Source organism: Scatophagus argus, chromosome 14 (genome assembly GCF_020382885.2).
Source record: "Scatophagus argus isolate fScaArg1 chromosome 14, fScaArg1.pri, whole genome shotgun sequence".
Lineage (NCBI taxonomy): Eukaryota > Metazoa > Chordata > Actinopteri > Scatophagidae > Scatophagus > Scatophagus argus.
The window spans coordinates 19,973,611-19,994,483 of record NC_058506.1 but is presented as its reverse complement, the minus strand read 5'-3'; the positions used below and the strand labels follow the sequence as shown (position 1 = coordinate 19,994,483).

Below are 20,873 nucleotides of genomic sequence, written 5' to 3'. Positions count from 1 at the left end.
TGGCTTCCTGCAGTACCATACATGTTGGATATCTCATGTGAAAGACCCTGTGGTTGATCTCGTGCAGGAAAAACTTCACCGGCCCTGCACACACACTGCAATAGAACAAGAGATGCACATCATTCGGTTATCTGCCCATTTTAACCGGGCTGAGCACATTATCGACGCGTTGGCATTAAAATGGCTGAGAAAGCACCTGGGGGGAGCCGCGCGCAACAGGAAGCTTTTAAAACTGGAAACCTATTGTATGTACTGCCTTACTCCTCTCCTCCTGATTTAAAAGAAGAGAAGCTTTGCTGTGTCTCACAATTTCAACACACAGAGCTGAAATTGATATTGATCTTTCCATCTGGCTTGGAAAATAACACAGGTGGGTTACAGAAAATGTTATACTGTTCCTTTAAAACTAGCTCTCTGGCTGCAGCAGCTTTTACCTGCTAATCATGTGCAACAGTAAACTCTAATCAGTAACCCTAACAGTGGAGATATTAAAGCTGAACTTGCTGAACGTATATTCATGGTTGTGCTGCGTTATTGAGGTCTATCAAGGCCACCATGTGTGGATCCTCATGCTGTGTGTGTGTGTGTGTGTGAGAGAGAGAGTGTGTTTGTGTATGCGGTTGAGCGCATGAGTTCTGTGGAGTAAATTATACAAAGTGAAGTGTTTCTACAACCTCAAGCTTGGCTTTCACAGCAGGAACGCAGGGCTAACTCATTATTCATGTCCCTCGGTTCCTTCCCAAACAAAATTAACGTGAATGAGCTGGAATGTTGCAGCTAAAGGAAATTATTTGTCACTCCAGCTCTGGTGTCAAAATAACTCTAGTGTGTATTATCCAGAGGAGAGGAGAGGAGAGGAGGCGACGATGGGACAGATTAAAGCAGAAGAGGAGAGACGAAGTGAAAGACAGAGTGGAAGACAGATGTGGCGAAGGAGACAAGAGTGACGAGCACAAAGATGATTTATCAAAAAATCTTTTTTACTTTTGGTCGGGTGTTAGCAATCTGGACTGTGTGCTCGTTTGAAAGATGAACACAGTCAGGGGGAGCTAAAAATAGCCAACCACTTTCCAGAATGTCCCTTTAAAAAGCATAATGGAATAACTCTAAACAAGGAGGACGGATATCTCCAAACCCACCTACAGTTGCTACTTTTTCCCAATTTGGAGTTGACCTTGGGCTCAATAGAGAGGTTTTAATTATCAATCCACGGCCATGGTCGAGATATTTCTATTTAATAGTTTTATTCCAACTGTAAATATCATCCAACGGTGAGTCTGAGTGCCACCGTTACAATTCAGAGCCAAATAAACAAGCCCTGGGTAGATGGATAAAATGTCCAGGGGTTTAGAAAAAATCTGGATTGTAATCTTTCGTCATAATTTCTCATCTACAGTCACAGCATCGCTCTGGAATTTTAAACCAAAAGGATCCCAAAGGCAGAAAACTAAGTTGCATTTGCTTGAGCAGAGGCAAAGTGGATGTAATTGTCACTGACCCTGATGATGGGAGCGATTGGTGGTCATTAAACCGTAAAATACCAGCCAGGGCAGGAGCTAATAAATCTCAGACAGGAACGTGAAACTCTGCAAAATCAGCCAAGGCCAGGACAGTATCGGCTGGGGGGTTAGTGAAGCACCAGGTCTGAATTTCAATCGTGTCTGTCCCCGAACGTCCGACCGACACACACTCAACAGCTTGTGTAAGAACGCATGTGAGCACGTGTCGTCGAGTGGATCTGCTCCCCGTTCGATATTAACAGTGACAGTGACAAAGATGGCCAACCTCCTCACCCCTTCAAAGAATGAAAACATGAGAGTAGTGAGCTGAAAGAATATCCCAACACCATCACGGGCTCTGAAACCTGTGGCCCGACATTCGCTTCTCACACACGAGCAGTATTTTTGGCATTCAGATGTAGGGTGAACAAACACAACGTCATATTTTTTTTATGTACCATGACCTCTATCAAAGACAAGTTCACATCTCCTCTTCCTCTGACTCCTGCAAAGCACAGCCGAGGTGAAGGCAGGTAAAGTTAAAACTGGATGCCCCGTTCCCTGGCGGAGAGCCCCGCTCCACATATGGCACAAATATGGATGCTTTCACTGTTGATGTGGACGCTTCTGTCTGTCAGCCCGGTGAATGATGGTGCGGTAATGCAGCACACTGCTACAGGCACGAGAGGGCTGTGATGCTATGCTGCTCTCCTACATGAAAAGGCAGCACTGTGCTTTGTTAAGAGAAGCTGAGAGCGCAGCAGTGAGGAAAACATTCACATTCGTTTAGTTCCACGGGTTGGAAAGAATTAGAATGAATCAGTTCATTTGATTCCGTGGCCACTGGGAATTGACATTTTCTGCTGAACTATTGTCTGTAGCAGCGCATCACTTTAAATGAGTGTTGGTTAATGGATGGGAGACAAATCTGGGAATGTTCTCTGCTGCACATCTGGAGGAACAGTTTGTGTCACTTAAGCGTGCCGTGCAGTAATAACTTAATAATAAAAGTTTACATTTGTTGCCTGAATAAATCTACCACCCCCCAAACACACACACACACAAAAAAAAATCATCTGGTTTACAAAAGAAAACAAACTGCTGTGATTCTTCTTTAACGATCTGACTTGGTTTTGTAACAGTCATTAGAAGATCTGTGCAGTTAGCACGAACAGCAATATCAAATATCTTCCAAATATCAAGGAGGAAAGCAAAAAAAAAAAAAAGACCTACTGAGATTATGGACGTGATTAAATTAACTACAACAAGTCGACTACCCGTGCTTGTGAGAAAGAGAACATAAACATGTTTTTCATTTAACAAAGAAAGCAAAGTTTTCAAATGCTTCTGACTAATTAGTCAAACGCGAGAGTTAGCGTGTTAGAGCTCCAAAACAGATCTGTTTACAACCAGTCAGTGATACAGTCGCAGGCAAGCTAACAAGCTGGCTTTAGCGAGACACAAAATCAATATGACGGAACAGTGCTGTAGTGATCAGCTCAAAGTCAAATAATGAAACGTCTACGGCGTCTCCATCACTACGCTCCGCCGTCTTTCCTCTGCCGCACCGCGTGTCCCACTTTAGCTGACGGGTGTGTTTTCACATTAAAATCTCGCCCCGTGAAGCTTTAACACTGTAAAACATGATAGCCGGCGTGCACACACACGCACACGCACACACACATGCACACACACACAGTGGGCCCAGGTGTTTGAGCTCCGTAAACACAAACTATTCCCATCTCCTTCCTCCACACCAGATAACGCCGGACCCTGAGGGAGGCAGCAGACAACAGCCACGACACCAAGAGGTGCAGAATGAGGGTGTTGGGGACCTGTTGTCAGTTCCAATTGGCTTGCTCTCCCACACCGAGCTATCCGAGGTCCGCTGAGGTAGCTGAGCCGAGCGGTTGAGAGACAGAGAAACAGAGTGTTTGAGGGCTGTTTCCTCATCCTCAGCCCCACCGCCACCTTGGCCGGCTGCTTTCAGTAGGCTTCAATTAAATGCGGCAAATGATAAGAGGAAGCACTGATGCTGCTTAACAAGTTAATGCACATGCTGTGTATTTAAGAGTTCTCCAGTCAGTGTAACAGATGCTGCTGCTTTCTGCACTTTGTCTTTACATCGATGCCGTGCTAAGCTGTTATTCACACTGTTTCACATCACAGGACACTTGTGCGTTACAGATCGTGTTTCTCGATACTCAGCTGTGGCAGTAGATGAGCATCAGAATGACATTTGGCTGCACAAAGGGACTCTGTGATGTTCTGGGCAGTGAGAGCTGAATTACTACATGAGCCATTCGCTGTGGCTGAGAGGAACATGAGTCGAAGGCAAACAATCGTCCCCCACTCGCTATGAATTCAATTTCTATGCCTGCGTCTATCTCAGGTTTCAGCAGGAGAGAATAATTAACCCCCCCCTTCTAGTGACATGTACCAATTTCCTTAAGTAAATGAAGTGCTAATATTCTGAACAAATGCATTCAGGCACCTTGCTAGGCTTAGGCTTGTTGCCTGGTAACAGTGTTTTGCAAAAGAATAGTAAATCCTGATTTGATCTGAAGGCGATATGAATTTATAATCCCCCATCATCAGCCGATAACAGGAAAGCAAAATTGTCCTTCTCTTTGCGAAACCATTAGGAGAAATTATAGAGAATTATTAGGTTTCTTTTAACGCTATTTAAGACACACAACAGTTTACTGTAGGAAAACGTCACTTTGGCAGAAATGCTTCCAAATATAGGCAGCAATTACAGATCCGTAATTACTGTACACTGAATTACACATCGAAAGCAGCTACTGAAGTATTCCCAACTATGCATTACCAGTTGTGTATTCTTTATTCTGCTGTCCAATAAAAGGAATAAAACGATCAGTAAGATCTACAATCTGTTTCTGGTTGACACACCAACTGATTTTTAGGTCTCCAGGGCTCTCCTTTATTTCTTTCTGAAGTAGAACCTCTGGGTGGTTTAAAGGTACAGTGAGAAGAATTTAGTGACATCTAGTGGTGTGGTTGCAGATTGCAACCAACAGACCACCCCTCGTCCCCCACCAAATCCTTTAAAAAATTTTAAAAACGCTGATCTGATTCCTCCTGCTGTGCGCTGTAATAATCAGCTGTTTGACTCTCTCTATCACACTCTCTCACTCACTCAGCAGACCTCACTGAAAACATCTTCACCGAGTCTTTTCCCAAATGGATGATTTTCTTGTCAAAATGAATTTGCACCGCAATAAATACGACACTGTCAGATCTCCAAACCTGGATCTCAAAGGATTAAAGGTTGATGCAAATAGGGTTAAGCTATCAGCTTTCCGAGGCAGTGGCAGGTATTGTACAAGTGAATGACAAATCACATGTCAGGCTGGTGAAGTGCAGCCGGGGGCCGTGGCGGGGCTCATAAAAGAAAGGTGTTTTCCCCGTGGGACTTTGGTGGTGTCACATATCATAATTACTGCCATTACATAGATTTCCTGTCAATTATGAAATGCTTAAGATTAAAGCATGATGACGGACAAAGTACTGCCGCCGTTAACACAGATGTAATTAGTAATACAGGCCAGCTGGATCAGCGCTTCACTCACAGGAAACTGTGAATAAGAGAATGATTTATAGAGCAAAAAGTCCTTAAAGATAAAATGTGTAACATTTCTAGGTTAGATGTTACAGTGTCGTAGCTCTAAATTCCAGTCAGAGAGTGAAGAAAAATGTGAGCAAGACTAAACCTAACATGAATAATGGCACTGACTATAAAATTAAGATGAATGACATGAGAGTTCCCCAAAACTAATGCCAAAACATCTTGATCTCCCCCTGGTGGCCGGCTCAAGTACAGCTCACAAACCCCTCGACCTCCATGTTAGCAGATGGGAAATGAGCCTGACTAAAAACTCAAAGTACATGTGAAATAATTTTGTTCCAAACATGGTTCATGGTTTCTTTTGGATAGTTCCTATTGTGCTGAAGTATGTTCAAGTGGTCATTTTTCTGATAGCTTTGACTTTAATTAGTCATTTGAGGAGGGTGAAACCTTATGATTGACAGCTGATCGCTGCTCCTGATTGGTTCAGATGAGTGAATGGGCAGGAACTCAACCACAACTCCACCTCCCCATCACTACTGTACCAGCACCAGTGCAAGATGCCAGAGCTTATAACTGGGATATTTTGGCTTCACTTTTGTAGACGTCACCCATCTTCGTACGTGTCAGTAAATGGAGAGACGCTTTTGACGCACATCTGTTTCTTATGGACTGAATGAACTTTCATGAATTCAAAAGGTTATGATACAGCAGTTTGGCTAAAGTGCTCAGAGTTTATCAATTATGCCCTTATTTGTTTTGAAAACATTCAGAGGGGAAATAAACACACTTCACACTTTAAAAATGGAAAAAAAACTTTGAAAGGCATCAAATTCGTTTCAAATAGCCTCCGCTCTGTGGGCTGTAATACTCAATGATTATTGCAATCCTTTAACTGTTGCTTTGTGGGTGGGTAGAGAGCTAATGGGGGCTGTCTTGATGGAGAAGTAATTAACTGTAGTCAATATAAATACTAAGTAGTTGAAACTTCCTACAGCAACTTTCTTAGATGCCTCCTCTTCCTTCATTGCCTCATTGCTAATGACTGAAGAAAATAATGATCTCAGTGGTTCAGAGAGCAAAACATTACAATTAAAAGAAACATTATGCATGTTGCTTATAACTTAGAAAGTTAAGTGAGACAAAGTTGAACCAGAATCAGAGTGCAAAATAATTCTCTGACCACCGGTTTGACCTGGCTCTTTGCCCCATGGACTCCATTTTTCTGTATCCGCAGATCGCAGCATTGAAGCTGATAATGGCCAAAACTGTGAGAACAAGATACAGTGTTTAAAAAAACAGAAACTGAACTTTCTATTAAAAACAAAAAAAACAGAGACGAGCCTTCAAGCCTGAAATAACAACACTGTTGTGTCTCTCTCGGTCCCTGGGCTGCAGGAAGCTTTCCAGCACTACAACAAGAAGAACTGCTTTCTTAAACAAAACACTTCCCACAGAGGACTAAACACAGGCAACCACACAGTCCTCCACCACTGAGGCGAATCGCGTTTGGTGGATATGGATACCATTTCACTTCATATAAAGCAGTTTTAAAAGAGAAGTTTCGTCCATTTCGCCCATTTTAACTGGGTTGTTCAGCGCTATCAAATCTTCCAAGTGATCTGAGGATGCACTGCCCACTCCCTGTTAAATGTAAAAGAGAGAGAGAAAAAACATAACAAATGTGTGAGTTCCTCATGTGTGAAGCTATAGTGCCATTAAAGAGCATGGGAGGGCACTGCAAATGGCCATAACAAATCTGTCCTAGTTTTGCTGGGAGGCATCAGTGTTGAGGAGTGTGTTCGAAAATGCTTCTAATTTAAATCAGCCCAACGTAACAACCTTGCAGCAGCGGGAACCTACGCTGTGGAGCCCACTCCTCCCCCGAGAAGAACAAAGAAATGAGATGAAAGAAGGTTTCACACGTGGTGGTACGAGGAGCCTGGCTTCACTGCATGAGGGGGAGGATGCAGGTAGGTGGTTGGAGGGGAGGTGAGGTCCTTCAGCATGAGAAACTATCACACTTTTCTAGCAGATAATACCGTCAACACATAAATGAAATTTGCAGTTGTAAGACGTCACCCCACTGTTGTTAAAAAGATACAGTAGCAATAGCCCTGGGCCAAGAACACCGCGCCGTGGAGCTCTCTAAACTCCCTTTAACCCCCCTCCATACAGCATACATAATGTTTACTAAAGAAATGGCATCCATTGGAAAAAGGCACACACTACACTGCACATTTTCTTAACTCAAAGGTTGCAGGGCACATAGATGGGTCACAAACAATTTCACAAAGAGGTATATCAGTCCTTGAGACATTCAAACATATTTTTTTACACCAAAGACGTACCACATAACTGCAATGTCACAGCTGGGCCAACTCATTTTGACCTAGCGTTTCCTACACATTGTAACTGCAAAAGTATGACACACAATAATCCTGAGGAAAACATACATTTGATTTAAAGAAATGTTAATTACAACTTGACATCTCCTCCAATGCAGAGTCTATGGGAAAACTGACACTCAAAAGACAGGCTTACTTTTAAAGAGAAACCTTTAGTAACTAAGATAAGGTAAGATAATCCTGATCCCCAAAGGGAAAATTCAAGTGTTGCAGAATAAGTATAGTAATAAATACTGTTGACCTGTTATTAGTTTCTGTCAGGCTCAGATTGGCAATCTATCAATTCTGGCAAACGCCTGATGGGCCAGCACACCAATCGGGCTGCAAAGTCACCACCAGCAATGTGGTAAAAAACAGTTCCACTTAATGTTTAGCAACAACCCAACTGATGAGGGTTTGTCAACAGGCTACCTGTACTGCAATGCAGGTGCAGGAAGTGGCACCAACTCATCACCTTCATCAGTCCATCCATGTAATGGTAGAGGTCAAGCGGAAATAATGAAATGACATCAAAATGGAATGAGAAGAGTATGGAATGAAAATACAAATTAAATGGATAAAGGAGCGAAAAAGTGAAAAGGTGCAGCAGAAAAGGTCAGGGAGAAAAACCAAAAAAAATCGAGGCTGATGTTTTGCCGCTGATGTAATGTTTTATCACATTTATTATTCCAAAATAACATTGCAGCTTCCAGTGCCACACAAAACCGTGCCAGCTGCAGTGATAACATGAACAGTTCACCCGTTGTGGATGAGGAGGAGAGGAAGAGGAGGAGAGGAAGAGTCTGGACAGCAGGCTGATTTCAGGGGGTGGGGGCAGGGGCAAGAAGACAGCCTCCCAGCAGGTGATGCTGCTGCTGCTTGCTCATGTAGTGACAGTGTCAATGGAGATACCAGAGTGAAACCAGAGGGGATTCGTCATACTGAGGAGCCTGCCATGAATTATTAGATTTTCTAGTAACCTAAAGATCCCCTCAGCCTGATAGCTACCGCTAAGCCTATATGTTATAAATACCCTAACAGTGTTCCATGCAACTCATAAATGCATGTGTGGGAGAAAAATAGGGCCCAATATTGTTCCCAGTCCGACACAGGCTTGAGAGCTTTAATATGACAAAAGAACAAATTCAGGCTTCAGACCGTGGGGTAAAAGAAGAAAATATAAATGCAGTATTAAAACCAAGTTTAGTGCAGGAAGTACCTGCATCTGTATCTGTACTGATTACATAACTTACTACATATGTTGACATAATCTGCTATATGTTATAGTAGTTATGTATCTATTAGGCCTGTATATTATACTGTACAACTTAATAAAGTTACATTCATTTATTATACTATATTGTACTGTATAATATTTGATTGATTTTTACTCCATTCTTATTTCAGTTTTATTTATTAATCATTATTACGTATTTATTTTCTTCTTCTACACTTATTGCTGTCCTTTCTGCTGCTGCGACAACCTTATCCTGTGTTATCTTATGTGTGTAATTTCACCAGTCAGAGTATGAGGGAAAGCCTGTACATGTGCACCAACATGTGACCAAGAGGTCTGCTCTCACAGAGGAGGTGTGGCAGCTCCTGCAGCCTGTTGGAGGACTGATATTTACCTCCACCTGGCTTTCATGGAAACAGGGACTTGGCCCACCTCATAGCTGCAGGTTAGTCCACCTGGGAAATCTTGGAGATTGATGGGTGGAGTCCAGCAGTGTCTCAGCCTGCCAAACATTGCCAGGTTGCCAGTGTCAGATTCTGGATGATTACTGTAGACCTTCATTTGAAATCCTCCATAAAAAGAGTGTATATATGCCATATGGACTCTGAGGATTCTGGGCTGAAACACAACATGATGTCAAATTCCACCAGGCTAAAAATAAAGCCACTTTTTCAGTTCTCTGACATAAAAGTGAAACCAAGCTATTGTCCTTCAGTGTGATGGAAAACTTGAATTTCAGGTGATACCGCAGCTCTTGTGATTGAATGTCAGAACACTTGAACAATATGGGACATTGGCAGTCAGGGAGTGCCATACATTGAGTTAAAAGCTCTCTGCCACTGAAGTGCATCACTGCAGATGCGAGAATAAATATTGCCCCGTTTCAAATGGAAACATGGCGACGGTAAGAACGTGATGGGACATGTCAGGCAGATTGTGCCGCCAGAAGGAAGTTGAAAAACCAATTCATGCATTTACGATCACGAGGTTAGCAGTCCTGGATGGCTGCCATGTTTTATGAATATGCATTAACACAATCATGTCTTTATCAGAATTTCTTCCACTGAGATTGGCTCGTGTCCCATGTGCTCACAATGCATTACCTTGCCCATTATTCTTTTAACACCACTCCCGTTATGCTGCTGAGAAATGCTGCCAAGGTGTATTTATATCGGCACAGAACAGCACGGCCCTGCCTTCATTAGGCCATCATGAATCCAGCCTTATGACTGACTTCTGCTTCACTCCTCCCTCTCAGCTCTGTTGGGACTTTCAACCGTCCAGTGTTTACAGTCAAAACAAGGTTGTGACTTCACGTGTGGTCCCTGCTTACACCTTGATGATCCTGTGATCCCTTTTCAGTCATATCCCTCATCACATTGTGCACCTATTGAACCACATCCGCCACTAAAATGATTAAAAAAATCAATTTCTTTGTATTCTCACCTATCAAAATCCAAACTTGTTTTCTTCCTACAAAACAAATTATGGCATGTCCTTACACAGACTTGAACCAGCCAATCAACAATATCATGACATCCACCCATATATCAATCTTCAGCTTCAGCACAGAGATGGACTTAAGATTTAAAATATGCAGAAGCAAACGGCACTCTGCCTTCAATAACAACTTTTGTTCTTCCTTGATCATTATGGAACAAAAGCTGAAGCTTTGTCCTCCATGTCAAACAACCCGCCACGGTTTTAACCCCTGAGACTTTCACACACATATGACCTGCCGAGTCTCAGGACAGCAGTAAACAGAGCATCTCTTGATCTTTGTGTACAGGATTTGATGTTCAACTTTGCAAATAAGCAGCTGTGAAGAACTCTCACTCAAGGCAGCGAGTACATCATTAAAATCAAAAGTTGGCTGTGGTGGGGAAGATGCAGCGTCTCCACACCACTGCCTCCTTTGAAACTGCAGCCTACTGGGCAGTACAATCCTTCACGCTGGGTAGAGCCGTGTCTATTACTACAGATTGGCTCGGCAAATCTCTTGGCAGACATCATAAAAAACAGAAAGAAGAAGGCAGAGAGAGGGAGAGATAGTAATAAAACCTCACCAATTTCTGTGTGTGACAACATGAAAGAGGGAGGGACAGGTAAATGGAGGCTGCCTGCAGTGGAAAATATGGCTTATCTTAGTGTTGTCCCCTAAACCCCTAAAGGTTTTGAAGATAACCACATGAGGCCATGTGTGTTGGAAGAGGGCTGCTTTGTGCAGGCAGAAAATGATCTAATGGAGAACGAAGGGAGACAGAAATTTGATGCTGACTGAGAAATATGATAACCTCTCAGGGCAGATGCCTCACTACCTGCCTGTCAACCTACACACATTCCCCTTGTCTGATTTTCCACATTATTGCATTTCTCTCAGTGAATGTGATCCAATCATGAACAGAAATATGCTATACGACAAAAAGCAGCAGAGAGTGAAGAAATCCGTGTCACTTATTTATTTCTTGAATAAAGTTCTGCAGCACTCATTTCAGCTGTGAAAAAAAGCAACACTTCCTTGAACTCTGTAACTGATTACGGCACATTTAGCAGCGCTGTCTGCAGCCAAACACTTTTTGATGAATTAATCAGTCTCTCCCAGACGCGTGGGGTAATTTGGTCCAATTTTAATGCAGAACTGCTGTAAATCAGGGTTTTGAAAAGCTCATTTTTTAAAAGTTAATCTTTTGACTCATCTGTCCACAGAGAGTTGCTCCAGATGTGCTTTCTGGTGAACTTGATGAGCATTCATGTTGCCGTACATACACAGCCGCTCTGCAGTGAATCACATCTGAAATCACATGAGATCACAGCCACAGAAGGAAGCCAAGTGGAGAAACCTCTGCTGATACCTGAATGCTTTCTCGTGACTTTTATTTCATCAGATCATAACACAACAACGTACAGCTTTTATTTAACCAGTAGAAAGCAGAATTCAGAAGGTCGGGTTAAATTTATCAAGATGTTAATCATTCAGAATGGCAAAACAGCATTTAAAACTTTGATGAAGCCAGCCAGGCAAAAATGTGCTCACTTCCTTCAACATTTTATGGTGCACTTACCAACACGTCAAGGATGCACCTTTTATTGTGCAGTCACAATTTATGATTAAGAAGATTACATCTACCACCACCATCAGGACAAACAGAATAACAGACATGACATCAGAGACTAAACGCACTAAACTGGAGACATAAATTCAATATGCAGGCTGCAGAAAACGAGACATTGCTTCAATCAACGTTCCTTTGCAGACATCACAGTGTTTCACAATTTGAGCGACAGCACAGCCACATTTTCTAAGAGGCTAAGACTGAACATAAACCTGTCCAGATGAAAATAAAGAAATGTGTTTGGGAAGGGAACAAATGCATTTTGTGATGGAAAGATTTGCAGTTTCATTTGAAGCAGAAGAAAATGAATTTACAAAGATAAAACAGTTAACGTAAGCCTGTGCAGTCAAACGTTAAAACCCCCCCACACTTTTTATACCTGAGGACTGCTTGTTTGATTACTTTGCAGACGATGGAAATGGGGAGCTCTGAGCTTTTGTCAATTTGTCTCTCCGGCTCCCTCTATAAACTAACACAGTCTGCAGGAGGATCTGGCAATATTCAAATATGCTTTGGAAAAAGTGGAAAAGCACAGAAAATCCTCAGGTCTGTCTGTGTTTATCCATCTGTCAGACAAACAGACATTTGATCATATCAGTAAGATGGTATATATTTAGAAAACTCTATTAGAAGTTGATATAATGCCGTAAGATTACAGCTTTCATCAGACCAATGCAATCGAATGGATGAAATAATTCTACACATTTCTGCAGAGGCAGAGCTTTCACTGCCAATCTGTGGATTAACTCGAAATGAAAGTGCTTAAAAACCGAAATGATGCGAGAGAACTGAGCGGAGAGCTTTAATGAACAGCACTCAGTAATATTTTACAATATATTAATTAAACCGGATTAATGAAAGCCATTTAGACGACAAAAAGGCCTGCGTGCCGATACTCAGCGGTGGGAATAGACAAAAGGAATGAAGCTGCGCATTGTTCTCTCCAAACATACGGTTCTAAAATCACATGACCTGTGATTTGAAAGAAAGAAAAAAACACTTGTGAGATGATTTTCCACAAAGCCTGAGCACATCACAAAGGTCCAGCACAATTAACGCCACCAGAAAGAGTTCACTCAAGTTTGATGAAGTGGTTAATAGGTTTTGATTAAACCATCTCCTGCAGCGAGGACAATCCAGATGTCATTATGACGCACGTTCTGGTTATTTATCCTGTTATTTGATTTCTCCAGAAACTTTGGGGTCTTTACTAGCATTTAATACAGTTTGATGTCTCTCAGCAGTGTTTGTCCGTTCACAACATTTGTTAGGCTAATGAGCCCACCGGCAGGTCCGGCGGGGCTTAGGAGGTTAATAAATAAGAGCTGAAGTACAAGCCATTGGTCACAGTAATACTGAGAAAATTTGTGTGCCCTGACGAGAATGTGATTCGTCTACTGATTAAACTGAGCCTCTTCGGGCTGACTATGTTAACAGAAGTGAGTCTTAACAGGCTGCACTCATGGGGGGGTGGGGATGAATTTGCTAAACGCCTAATGAGTTTACAGCTGTATATTTGACTCAGATGAACTCTGTGTTTGAGTCGAGTTAGATCGACTGTCTAACTGAATTGGTTGCGCTTGGGTCACTGTTTGTCTTTGAGTTAATGGTTCTGAAGTGGGCCCGAAATAAGAATCTGTTCAACCGTTTAAACCAGAATTGCCTAAACAAAGTTTCTCAGCATCAAGGTTAGGAGAGGCCCAAATTAGTTAGGCGGTAGCCAAGCACTGGAATAAACCTGCATAAATATCTGCCTTTCGCCAGGCGCAGAGAGCTGACATGTGCAACTTTCTTTAAGCTTCAAAAAAGTAAGCAGAGCACAAAACAGCCCATTTCATTAAAATCTTGGCATACAGCATATCCCCCTTTTGTGATCTGTGCCAACAGCCTTTAAGAGGAGATCCACACACATTAAAGTTCACAATGGTAAATACCATTACCCCCCAACCCCTCCTCCCCACCTCCGCTGCTTGACCTCAAATTGCTTGTTGAGAAAGGAAGAAGGACGGAAGGAAGCGGTTGAGGAAGTGGTAGTGCCGACCAATAAGGCCTCATGGAGAGGGTCCCTTTTATTTTGTCATCGTGAAAGTGGAAGCATTTTGAAGCCAGCAAGACTCTTCTGACCTCTTCCTCTTTTATGAGAGATGAGTGCTGATAAACAGCGGCTCTCGGTGTCACCCGATGTGTCGTGACAAGAAGGCCCACGGCGGAGGCAAGTCATACGATCTGGATGCGCGCACGCTCCGCAGCGAGAGGTTGCTGACATTTCCAATCAAAGCGCCGGGAAAAGACGAGCCGACGCTGACAGCGACAAAGAGACGTGGGACGCTGAGCGGAGAGACACCGCAGAGCTGGCAGGAAGCAGAGGCTGGGGTCAGGAAGTTGCTGTGTTCCCTACGAGGCGCATGCAGCCGCCCAGCTAACAGGGATGAAGCCACTGCTGCCGAATGTGGGTCACTCTCCCTGGCTTCCAATGCGCTTTCTCTCCTCAAGCCTTTATTTGGAGCCAGGGCATTTGAATACTGCATGTTGTACCCAGGGCTCTGGAGTACTGCACTGTTTCCAACAGCCTCGTGCACATAGATGAGGATCACATGAATGTAGTTCATCTGTGTGTGCTGCAACGAAGCTGTGTTTACTTCCACGAAAATGTCAATGAGTCACCAAAATCTAAATTGGCAGCTCATCACTGACTACATTTCACATGGATGCAGTGACTTATTCAGCCTTATTCAGCTTAAGTTACTTACATGACGCTCTGATATCCTGCAACAGAGTCTCCATAGGAATAAACAAATGAACACGATATCTTCTGGTTCCCCGCCAGCTGCAGCTCTTTGGCGAAGGGAGTAATTCTGCTTCTTCTTACGGTGGAAATTATTAGCATTTCGTTTGGAATCGTTAGTGCTTGCCTTTGTGTTCATGTGGAAATAGAAATGTAGTGTGTGCTCGCAGATGACAAACAGACACACAGATAAAACGTTAACACAAACGCTTTGTAGCCAATCAGAAATCTTTTGACAGTGCATGGGGAGTTATTACACAGCACATCTGGGGATGCTGGGACTTCAGTATATTATGCATAGGGGAAACTGATGCTATGCAGTGAGACAACTCTATAAAGACATTGCAAAACATTTTAGAATTATCTACCGGCCGAAATTTTGTAGTTGAAGAGAAAATTGTTTGCATGTCCTTGAAACTGTGACAGAGCGTCCCGAGAGCCGAGCGAGACGGCAGAATAAGAAGAGAAGCTTGTGTTTTAAGTTTCTATCTCAGGCCAGAATGAACAGCAGTCAGTTCAACAGTTGTTTAACAATCTGATCACCTTTATAAATGTAAAGATGTCATGGCTGTGGGGACAGAGCTGCAGAGTCGGGTGATAACTCTCTCCGAGTTCATCACTTTTAACATCATATGTAGTCATTTGATAGAAAAACTGATAGAGGACAGTTTTCCTTGAGTAACTCCAGCCACTGACTGTGACCTTAACCTCATGACATTCATTATACACGTTGTCCTAACAGTACATAACGATGAGTTCTTTAATGAACGGGGTATTGATGGAATCTGCACTGTGGATCAACTGCGCTGTGAGTGATGATTAAGGATTTTTAAATAACACTTTGAGCACAAATGACATTAAGCTCAGCAACAGATATTATGATCGCGTTGCCACGGTAACTGAATTTGACACACCACAACAACCCATCCCGCTTCCACTGACAGGCGCTTGTACGGGCGCACACGACACGCTTTCCTGACAGCGCTGCGGCGGCCGTGAAGAAAACTAGGGCAGATTCCACAAGTGGAAAGGCTCTGCCCTCTGTCTGCCCGGCCCGCCATCATCTGCAATAACAAGTCAAAGATCTTCAAAGCTGGACAGCCCAAAAGGAGGAAAATCGGAGAGAACGAGGCAAAGGGAGAGTCAGAGGAGGCCTCTGATTCATCTTTAAAGACGTTCCTTATTGCATCTTTAATCATCTTCCTCGATGCGTAGGGACAACTCGACAGTTGGCTTCCAGAACTATTGAATTCACACCCCATTGAGTCGAGTCACTCAGGAGGCTCGAGCTGGGCTTTCTTCCCCCTGCCCTATGTCTTTTTTAACTCTCCTGTTTTATCACTCCTCATTTTCATCCCTGTGAAGGGCTCAGAGAAGCAGGCTGCCTAAGAATTGCATTGGCGTGTGGATGCTAACATGGTCAGCTAAATGTTTCAAGAGGCAGGGGATATGACAAAGCCTTCCCCTTGTACTACAAAGCCTTGCTGTAGCTTTGTCACACACCACGACTTGACTGACACGTTCCCAAAACTGCTCTTTTCTCTGATTTAATGAAACTATGTTGTAGTCTAGATTTCAGATGAAGGCGTACATCAGTAAAAGCGAAGAACGCTGGCAGGCAGAGACTCCGTCTTCTGGAGGTTTTTGTGTGAACAGACACGAGATCATACACTTTAGAGAGGGGGAGTCTTAAGCAGTTGCTCTGATGGTGTGGGAACAAATGTTTGGGATTCTTGGGGGTTGGGACTTTGATAATGAATGGGTAACACTCAGGTCTGGCCACAAGAAGGAGGACGGTGAGGATATCGACACACAAAAAACAACTAATCCAAAGCCCAGATTTTCAAACTAATTTTAAATTTCAGCTGCTGTCGGGACCAAAGTTAACATCAGCTGCTAAGACGTGGGTCAGTGTGGCCTTTGGTTCAGCTTTTTAAAAAGCTTTCTGCTCTTCTTTTTCCAAAATAAAACAGACTCTAAATACGTCCATCATCTCAAATCTGATTGGAGGTTATTATCTGGACACAGATAATCACACAGTCGACTACAGTCAATATGTCTTTTGTCTCCATGGCGAAAGTCCAAAATTGAACTTGTGGCTTCTTAGTTAAATATGTTGTCATTACTTGTATTCTCCAAAAGACATAGAAAATAAATAAAAAGAAAATAGAAGTAACAGAATAGCAGAAATACTGTAAAAAGTCTCATGAGTTAGAACTCTTCTTTCAGGTGGAAAGTTGGGTCATACAAACTGTGCTTTGCTGCTGAGTGCATGTTTTAGGTAAACTGCTGTGGCCTGAGGTACAGTAAATAAAATGAAGCCAACAGAACTAAAATATATTGTATTTCACCCCTTCCCTTCTCCTCCTCCTCCTTTATTTCACATCTTCACATCTCAGTAATCTGTTATGATGTTTTACGAAGCAGCTGCACAGTGTTATTCAAAACGTGAATCAAAAAAGTTCCTGTGTTTTAGTTTGTTACAGTTATTTATGTCATGTCAATCAACTGTGTCATTGTTTAGATGTTTAAAGTCCAACGCATGCATATTTGTATAATCTTGATTAAGATTTGATTGATTTTTTTAGTAAACACATTTAGAGTTCCTTCTCTTTAAAACAAAATGGAATAGCTATTAATAATCCATTTCTGCAGGGATTATTATAATTATATTGTTTGTCTGTTGGAGCATAATGAGTTATTAAGACTTAATTAATACCCTACAAAACATCTGAATTTAGATCTGCAAGGAATTCAGTTAAGGTCACAACAGTCATATTTACAATGTGTTTCATCATTGTTCCTGAGTCAGTCAGTCAGCAGTCAGGGTTCCTGTTCTTCCCCACTGCCCTCACGCCTACGAGCAGCGAAAAACTCACTTTCCTCATGCTTTGTCAAGTGCAAATAATCATTTATTCTCCAACCCTTAATACTGCGTTGACAGCCGAGGAGAGGAGGGAAGTGCAGAGACCGGAGAGCCGAGCTGGGCCTCGTGCTCCCTCAGCTCTGCTTCCACAGGCAATGGGGTCAAACTCACAGTTAACACTGGCAAATATTGTTTTATTCACTGTTCAGTAAATAATATTCACCAAAACTGCAACCTTCTGAGACAATTCTAATGTCAGAGAATGTAAAAATAAATAAATAAATACACAACATAAGAAAAAGAAGAGAAGAAAAAAATATAAAAATGTACACTGACGCTCTGCTCCGACATGCTGTCGCTGTGTTTTTGCAATACATCAAGGTTGTCAAGATACCAGCATTTTTTCATACAATACCAATATTACAAAATGGGATACTTGTTTTTGTTTCTTTGCTGTTGTTGTTTTTCTTTTTTTAACCTTTAAGGTGTTCAGGTACAGAAAAAAATCACTGAACACACACCGACACATCTGTGCAACCTTGGCTTTATTATGTTCCTTCATTTCAGTTTGATGGGCTTTTACCATTTATATGCTAATAAAAGGAGGAATGAATTGTCAATAGGAGAACAAATTACATATGTTTAAAGTCAATCATTCCTTCTGTTCCAGCTGAACAGAAGGCAGTTTAGGACAATTAAATCCCATTTCACCACCAATTGTGGTGAAAGTTGCACCATTACAAATGTAAAGTTATGTATGTAAAGTTTATTGATTTCTATGTCTTTTTTGCCGTTGAAATGATTATTAGTACACGTACTTTGACTGACAAGTGCAATAATTGCGTTTTCATCACAAGCAGCGTGTATGTTTGAGATAATGAGCACCAGCTGTTGATATTGTGATATGGAAACATGCAGCATGTTGCTGTAGGCATCAGCAGCATGTGTGGAAAAAAATATGATAAAGATAACCAATGAAAATATTATGACCCGCACTGATGGTTTGGTTTGTTCTTTTCTGTTGTAGTACTGCAAGAGTAAGAAATACTGCAGTGTACTGTGGCAAGGTATTTAAATATGCGATCCACAACCATCACCTGGTCAAACCGAGCAGCCACAAACTGCTTGGTGTAGCAGTTCACTGCAAATTATTCATTCAGTCCAGTCCTGAGAGAAAAAAGAAAATCTCTGGATGCTAAGCCACCACTTCAAAAGGTGAACCATACAGCGCTGCTACGTTTTAACCCTGTCTTCTTCTCTTTATCTTACCTGAATTTAATTACTGCTGGCACTTCACTTGGCTCAGTGAAGGAGAAATTAATGAGAAGGATGAAATATATGATTACATGCTCATTTGGCTCTTTAGATCTAAAATGAATACACATGGCATTGCAGCACGTGCAGGAAATCCCAGAACAGAGAATATAGCGTGGACTGGAATTATATCACGCTGGCCTCACTTACACGCGCACCATGATCTTATGCTATCATAAAATGCTGCAATTAATTTTGAGGTTACGTAAAACCTTTATCCAATTATGTTGCTTTGAATGAGGCTCATCATCACGACTGGAATGAAGACATCTAGTGCTATGTTAATTGCTCCATTAATGTAGGGCTATTTGGACATGTAAATCCTATTTTTCTTATAAGCCTGTCCGCTGGGGACTTCACAAGATACAGCATTCACACTGCATAGCTTTGTTTGCATGCACTCTTCCTGCCTTGAGCCTAAACCTTAGACAAATTGCAGAGCATAATTACAAAGGGAGATATAAGACTGCAGTTTGTGACAAGAGGGAAATGACTAATGTTGGCTGAGGTCTTCCGGGAAGCAGGCAAATAATCTGCTCATCAATAATTTTTGTGCACAGGATTGCACAGAAACCGAAAAATTCACAGAATAAGCTTCTTCTGAGCTTGAGCATATTTTTTCTTCTAAAGGGCAAATGTGTGGATACAAACACATTCAAAATGACATTCAGGATGGAGTGAATGTGGAGTCAATCAGCACACACAGAGTATGTCATCAGTGTACATTTTACAGGAGACTTACTTGAGGGTGAACTGCTCGACAGTGGAGTTGGGCATCAAGTAGAGGAATATTTTGAGGGTCTCTCCGGGCTTCAGGGGCTTCTCAGGCAGCCTGAGGAACATATTCTTGTCTAACTGCTTGTCTACCATCAGCTGCTCTTGACTGGCCTGGTACAGGCTGATGCTGCCGATGCGCAGCAGGGGGTGCTGTGACGGAGGTTCTCCCCTGGAAACACCACCACCTCTGTGACCTGAGCCCTCACTGCACTCTCCAGCCCCGTTAGGCCCATGGAGTGTGTAGTAGAGCTCAGCCTGGAGGGTCTCACTGGTTAGCCCATCCAGGAGCCCGTCACTGGAGCCTTTCCTCCGACCCAGTGGTGCTACATTGGTGTTAAACCAGGACAGAGGCAGCTCCAACTGGGCCAAGCATTGCGCCAGGTTCCCTTTCATGCGGCAGGAGGTTTTAATTTCGCGGACATCCCGGAAGGCATGCAGACGGACGCAGGGCAGCTTGTCTTGAGCCTTGAAGTCATCCCAGTCGCGACCAGCAATGTAGAAAAACACCTGGACCACGGGGTTGTTGGAGAAGACCCGCGCCTGGACAATGAAGGCCCGCACCTTCCAGTTGACAGTCAGCTGGCCGGGAATATCCAGCGGACTAGCTGGCTGGAGCAACTCCTTGGACAGCGCCTGGTCCCGGGCAAAAGGCCCAAAGCTTATGTTGATGGCAGGTAGGTCTTTTGTTTGGAAAACCACAAAACTCTCAGAACGCTGCAGCGGATGTCCAGTGCTGGGACCACTGCTGCTCTTGCTGCTGCCGCCAACCGTCTGTCCTGTGATCTGAGCCTCCCGCAAAAAGAAAGCCAGTTGTGCATTGGACATTTTGAAGTTGGCGGGAAGGTACACATTGGGTGGTGAAGGACTGGCTGTCATCACTGAGGAACTGAGGAGGGCATCTGAGCTGGTTGGAGAGATTTTACCTGCAAGAGCTGTGAAGAGAGGAAGGAGGAGAGAGAGACAGGTTTAAATACAGCCTTTAAACCTTTAAATGCAGTGTCTCATTGTAACAGGAATAGTTAAAAGTAACGAAAATGAGAGTTACAGTATGTGAGGAACAAAGACACACAGAGGAGGGATCAGTGAACGAAACAATGAATGAGGTATAAGCAGGAAGTCACAGAGGTCTGCACTACCCACTCCACCGGAAAGAGGAAAAAGGGTAGAAGGTCAACAGGCGCTAACGAGATGATAACTGATCGATACATGTCAAGCACCCTGAGCACAGGCTATCCAATGAAACATGTTCACATTGTCAAGGTGCACCGCACATGATCAACAGTGGAATCAATTGATGTTTGGCCAT

At 42.8% G+C, this 20,873-nt stretch overlaps 1 protein-coding gene across 2 annotated transcripts in view; it reads right to left on the bottom strand.

Annotated features, from left to right (window-relative positions):
* tmem132e (transmembrane protein 132E) overlaps positions 1–20,873 on the bottom strand; it is a 306,518-nt gene that overhangs the window by 74,416 nt on the left and 211,229 nt on the right. For both annotated transcript variants that reach the window (XM_046411784.1, XM_046411782.1), the window contains exon 2: positions 19,533–20,499. In XM_046411784.1, the coding sequence (XP_046267740.1) occupies positions 19,533–20,499 (967 nt within the window). The remainder of the gene's footprint in view (positions 1–19,532; positions 20,500–20,873) is intronic.